General features: G+C 41.1%; 1 protein-coding gene across 1 annotated transcript; it reads left to right on the top strand.

Annotated features, from left to right (window-relative positions):
• The first annotated feature begins 735 nt into the window (after positions 1-735).
• On the top strand, positions 736-5,088 carry LOC131246864 (F-box/kelch-repeat protein At1g67480). The gene is made up of 4 exons (XM_058247312.1): positions 736-752; positions 1,956-2,036; positions 2,165-3,053; positions 4,302-5,088. The coding sequence occupies exons 3-4, from the start codon at positions 2,533-2,535 to the stop codon at positions 4,927-4,929; spliced, it is 1,149 nt and encodes a 382-aa protein (XP_058103295.1). The 5' UTR covers positions 736-752; positions 1,956-2,036; positions 2,165-2,532; the 3' UTR covers positions 4,930-5,088.
• Positions 5,089-6,000: the final 912 nt, after the last annotated feature.

Genomic DNA, 6,000 nt, shown 5'->3' with positions numbered 1-6,000 from the left:
TACCCATAGGATGATTGATTATTTAAATGAACCGCTCTGATTGAGTTTAAATGCTACCACATATACTATATATAGGAATGGCTCTATGGTATTTTAGTTATACTCGATGTACGGTATAATACTTACTCTGTTGTTCTCTCAAAATTATAAAAACCTCAATATCTTACCGATTCCTTAGCGATACCTTATCCAACGTGTTGTTTGTCTGGCATTTTTATCCAATCTCTATCTTCATTGGGGAGTTACTTGATACTCGACTGGTTTGGGATGCTTGATGCACGGGCACTTAAAAATGTTACACTTGGCCAATATGAACCAAAACTAAACCGACTAAAGTGTGGGATAAACTGTCTTGTAAATTACATAATAAAAATAAGGTGGGTTAAACAATCCTAACCTCTGATTCGTAGACAATCATTTTTTAAAATAAGATTATTGGATATTTCTCATTTCTAACCGTCCAATAAATGGTCAGAAATCTAAATTTTCAATAATCAAATGAAGGTGTTTTTTTTGCTCATGATACAAATAAACTGTTGTACATTATTTTGAACGTTTATTTTGCATTATTTGTATGACACCTAAAGTAATTTCCGCGTAATTTTAGTTGCCCGCGTATCATCTATCACACTCTGCAAGAGTATCAAAGTATTTCTCTACGCCTATAAATACCCAAGCGCACTCACTCCTTCTACCCATCTCGCCGTCGTCCGTTGTCTCCTCCGAACATCTCTCTCTTCACAGGATTTCAGGTCTCTCTCTCTCTCTCTCTCTCTCTCTCTCTCGCATTTCTTTTCTGTCTTCTAGGATTTTGGAAATCTCAATTAAAATCCGATCGCCATTTTTGCACCTCGGAAGATCTCCAGATTCTCCGTCTATTAAGCTCTTTTGACGTTTCGGATCAATCTCTAGAGTTTTTTCGCTCGGAGTCCGTTCGAAGTTCGATTTTTTTTATTTTTTATTTTTTGTGATTTCCGCCAGATTTCGAGATGTGTTTGGATATCTTTTCTGTTTCGATTCTCAGATAGATGCATTTGGATGCTTTTTTTTTTCCAGAACCTTTTAGTTTTTTAAGTTTGGATGAGTTTCTGCTGTCGCTCTCTCTCTCTCTCTCTCTCTGAATTTCAGAGACTTTGTGTGGATTTCGTACTTTTGTGATGTAATTTTGTTAGAAAACTCTCTGCCTTTCTTTCGTTTCCCTGAATTATCGACTCTCTTTTTTTTTCATTCGAAATAGGATCATTTTTTTCTTTGAGTTTTTAGATCTCAGATCTGCGTAGATTTTCAGATATAGCTGATTTCGTTTTTTTTTTTTATATATTGGATCTCTTTCATTTTAGCTATTTCTGGAATTTGTAGCTATTCTGCAATCTGCATTTATTAGGTTTCTCATCAGATACTTTCATCTCTCTTTGATGTTTCTGATTTTTCGTTTCGAAATTTGATCCAAGTTCTCGGCGTTTTTTGACGTATTCAGAGCTGCTTTAGATCTTGATTTGTGAATTGTAATTGTTACGGAGGAATTTTCGTTTTAAGATGTGCCCGGGATCATCAAGTGAAGAGCGGGGTGTTGTGATCCAGACCGTTGATTTGATGTACCTGGCTGTGGATGGAATCCCCGCTTGTGCACACAGGCGCACATGAATTTTGACGGGGCTAAAAGAGATAATAAGGCAAGATCGAAACATGAAATTTTAGTTTAGCCTCTCAAACTTTGTTTGATCTTGGATCGTATCCAGAAATCTCTTCTTCTACATTTGAATTTGTTTGGCCTGAAAAAGATTCTAAGGCAAGATCAGCGATTTAGGATGTGTTTGGTTTCACCAAATTTCATGAAATTTCATGAAGATTTTCACCAAATTAGACTGATTAATAGTGAAATATCATGATATTTAGTGCAACCAAACACACCTTTATCATTTTAGCTCCGTGTTGATTTTTTGCTTTGTATTTAGTTTGTTGCAGTTAATTGCAAGGTTTTAGAGATGGAAGTTTCAGGGGGTTAATCAGTTGTAAAAATTCCATGGCCTTGACTGGTATGTTCTTCTTTTTTTACCCTTCCCTTCTCTCCACAATGTGATGTTTTCTCGATTTTCAATGCATTAAAAGCCGTACCATATGGGGAAAATGATTTTTTCTTTTTCTTTTTTCGTTATCTATGTAGATATTGGGGCAATGTGTGGGGGAGAGAACAGCTCTTACAACTCAAAAGTCGATTTCGCTGTCTACCAATTGATAGGAAGAAACTACTGCAAGAGTAGCAGCTCTGGAATGGCATTTGAACCGGATCGCACCAAACCCAGAAAATCATCAGCGCCTGCCGTTCAAATTGTCCATTCTGAAACATCTTTCAAGCCTTGGTCCCGTAAATTTCCCATTGGCGACGGTTACCACGAATATCTCTGATTGACTGTATTTTCCCATTGCTCTATGATCTTGTCTCTTGTTTTTCAATTGCCGGATTGGTAGATTTGCTGTGGTGTGGGGAATTTACGCTGTTCTCCCAGTTCGTGGAGCGGCCCCACTTAGCAAATGCCTGTTCTTGTGAGTTGCAAGAGCCAATTCGCCGACTTGGAAATGTGTTTCTCCACCACAACCCCAAAAAACCCTCAAACTCGTTCGAGAATCACCACCCAATTGACCCCTCCGAATTCTCACTGCCCCATTTTGCCCGGTTTGCCTGATGATGTTGCCATGTACTGTCTCGCCCTTGTCCCCCGCTGTAATTTCCCCAGCATGGGGGCTGTCTGCAAGCGATGGAATTCATTCATCCAAAGCAAGGAATTCACCACTGTAAGGAATGAAGCTGGGAAGCTCGAGGAGAAGCTATATGTGTTGACTGGTGATGCAGAAGGAAATGGAAGCCATTGGGAGGCTTTGGGTTGTGTTGAAAACGAACGCCAGCTGCTTCCACCAATGCCAGGCCCGATGAAGGCTGCATTCGGAGTTGTTGTCCTCGATGGGAAGCTTTTGGTTATGGGCGGCTACTTGGCGGACTCAAATTCTAGATGTGTTTCAGCAGATGTTTATCAATATGATTCTCGGCTCAACAGGTTTGTATCTTGTAGTTTATCGTTGAATGCTAAGGTTTGTATTTCATGCTAATGTAAGCCTTGAAACTAGGATTCAGTAGCCTTGCAATCAGTAGATTGATTGGTTGGTCTACATTCAGTAGCCTTGCAATCAGTAGATTGATTGGTTGGTCTACATATCTAGCTGCAAGCTGGACATCAATAATCATACCCAGCATATCTTTATTATTGCAAAGAGTCTAGTAAAAGTATGAGAACTTCGATACTCTTGCATGATGTGAGGGATGATACACAGGCACTTAAATATTACTTAGAAATTGTATATGTGGGATACAAATAAGTCAAATTAAATTGTTCTAAAATATTTGCCATTTTAGATGTCATGAACGAAAAACAGAACCTGTTTGATTATCCCACTATCAGATAGGTTGAGTTAAGAATGAAAAATATCTTAAGGTCATATTTGAACTAGGTTACACCTTAGGTCAGGTCAACCCAACCCAAACTTTAGGTCAATTTGGGTTGGATTTGAGCCGAAAATTCTCAACCCAACTTGGCCAGACCACCTGACCTTGTATGCAATCCACATACATATGGGTTATAATAATGTGTACCACATATAATTCCTTGGTAGAGTGGAGTGGAAGAGCAGAATTCATGTAACCAACCCCAATTAATTGGATTTGCTTAGATGATAATGATGATGATGATGATATGTCACGCCAGCAGGTCTTAGACATGTTTGCCCCAGCAATTAGTTTTCCTGATGGAAAACCTTGACTGGGTTGAGGACATGGTAAGACATTTGAAGTAAAGTTAAATGGTGTTTAGGAATTTGAAAATGTGGTTGGTGTCCATAGATGGCTTAGATTTCAACTGCAAAAAGCTTCTCATGCTGTCTACTCTCTCCGCAAACTCTAATGCTGATTTTTCTCTCCCTAATTCCTCTTTTCCTTCCACACTCCCCATGTGTCCCATGAGCCGCACCCATAGCTTAGTATAGTATAGTATACATGATGTAAATATGAAATGATGCCCTGCCTGGAAAATAGGGTTCAGGAGTAGAAGCGTGGATTATGTGAGTTCATGATCAGATTATCCACATATGGTAAAAAAGAAAGAGAGTATATTTTTGTGCCAGCACCATTTGCCGGTTCAAGCCCAGTTCTTCCCTTGAGAGGGTGTGCAGTAACCAACTTGACTAACAAGCTGAGGTTTTTGTTTTCATATGTTGAAAGCTCTACTAAATCAGCTTTTCTCCAAATGCAGATGGAGCACGCTAGCAAAGATGAATGTCGCCCGCTACGACTTTGGTTGTGCAGAGGTTGATGGTGTGGTCTATGCAGTCGGGGGCTATGGTGCAGACGGCCAGAGCCTTTCATGTGCTGAGGTCTATGATCCAGACAAGAACAAGTGGACCTTGATTGAGAGCCTCCGACGCCCAAGGTGGGGCTGCTTCGCCTGTGGATTCGAGGGCAAGCTTTACGTAATGGGTGGGCGGTCGAGCTTCACAATCGGCAACTCAAGGTTTGTTGACGTGTACAGCCCCGAGCAGCACGCATGGTGCGAGATGAAGAATGGGTGCGTGATGGTCACAGCACACGCAGTGCTGGGGAAGAAGCTTTTCTGCATGGAGTGGAAGAACCAACGGAAGCTGGCCATATTCAATCCCGTCGACAACTCATGGAAGATGGTCCCTGTACCACTGACAGGGAGCTCGAGGATAGGATTCCGCTTCGGGATTCTGGATGGGAAGCTGCTCCTTTTCTCCGCTGAGGAGGAACCAGGGTACCGCACGTTGTTGTATGATCCGGATGCGGCCCAGGGTTCAGAATGGCAGACGTCGACGATGAAGCCATCTGGGGTATGCCTATGCAGCGTGACCATCAAAGCATGATCAGCTGCTGTTGCTGTCTGTCATCTTGAAGGTAAGACTTATTGTTGTGTTTGTTGTAAGTTCTCTTCTGAATATGAAAACTGTAATCTCATTTATTCGCTTAAATTGAGATATATGTAATATCATAATTATAAGATTTTCAGCTGCGGGTTGTTTTTACGGTTGGATGTACAGGCAGGAGGGATATGATCTGAACCGTTGATGCGGCCTTGTTGTAAGGATCATGGCCACCTACCCTTTGTAATTGTTGGCCTGTCAGTCTCCGTGTTTTTTTCATGGGTTTAGTACCCAGTTTGCATCCTATCTCCAATTTAGTAGATTTTGGTACACTTTGGGTAATGAATCCAGGCCATCGTCCAATAAGTGGGCCAAACCCTTGAATGGATCATGACCCAAAAAATCGCGCAGATACAGGATGCTGTAACTATTGAACCAAACCCACAAAAGCTTTAATACGCAGGCACCTAGAAATTGCACGCCTGGCATTTCAAGAAGTCAAATTAAACCATCCACATTATAGATGTCTCATGTACCAAAAAGATTAAGCTTATTAGATTTTCTCACCATCAGATTGGTGGACATCTATTGGACGGTTAAAAATGAAAATATCTAACGGTCCTATTTTCACAAACAGTGCACATGAATCAGAGGTTAGGATTATTCAACCAATCTGATTCACGGAATGTAACTCTGCGACGGCCAGATTCACAATCCAATCTTTTTAATTTTAAGTCCATATAAGCCATGTGTATAATTCTGAATGCCTGCATTATATGATTCAAGCGTCTGCGTCTGCGTCTGCGTCTGCGTCTGCCGCTTGATATGCAGGCGATCAAATATGACCCAACACCACCCATGTGTGGTGTTGGGTTTTATATCCGTTTTGTAGATCCGGAGCTCAAGCGGACCATCCCACAGGAAACAGTAGTGCTAATGACACCCACCGTTGAAACCTTATTGGGTATTTCCCATCACACTGACCGGGACCAAGACCAAGGGAAAATACAAATACCCGCTTGATCCAGAACATTTGTCGCCCCCTAGGAGTTTTTAATGGTGGGAGATCAATCG

Source organism: Magnolia sinica, chromosome 5 (assembly GCF_029962835.1).
Source record: "Magnolia sinica isolate HGM2019 chromosome 5, MsV1, whole genome shotgun sequence".
Taxonomy (NCBI): domain Eukaryota; kingdom Viridiplantae; phylum Streptophyta; class Magnoliopsida; order Magnoliales; family Magnoliaceae; genus Magnolia; species Magnolia sinica.
Note: the sequence above shows the minus strand (reverse complement) of the source record. Positions and strands in the feature narration are given on the sequence as shown.

What these genes read in the sequence shown, in the direction of transcription:
- LOC131246864 (XM_058247312.1), top strand. Translation starts at nt 2,533, where the DNA reads ATGCCTGTTCTTGTGAGTTGCAAGAGCCAATTCGCCGACTTGGAAATG. An exon ending in TATGATTCTCGGCTCAACAG is followed by an intron (nt 3,054 to 4,301) that starts GTTTGTATCTTG and finishes CTCCAAATGCAG; the next exon opens with ATGGAGCACGCTAGCAAAGA.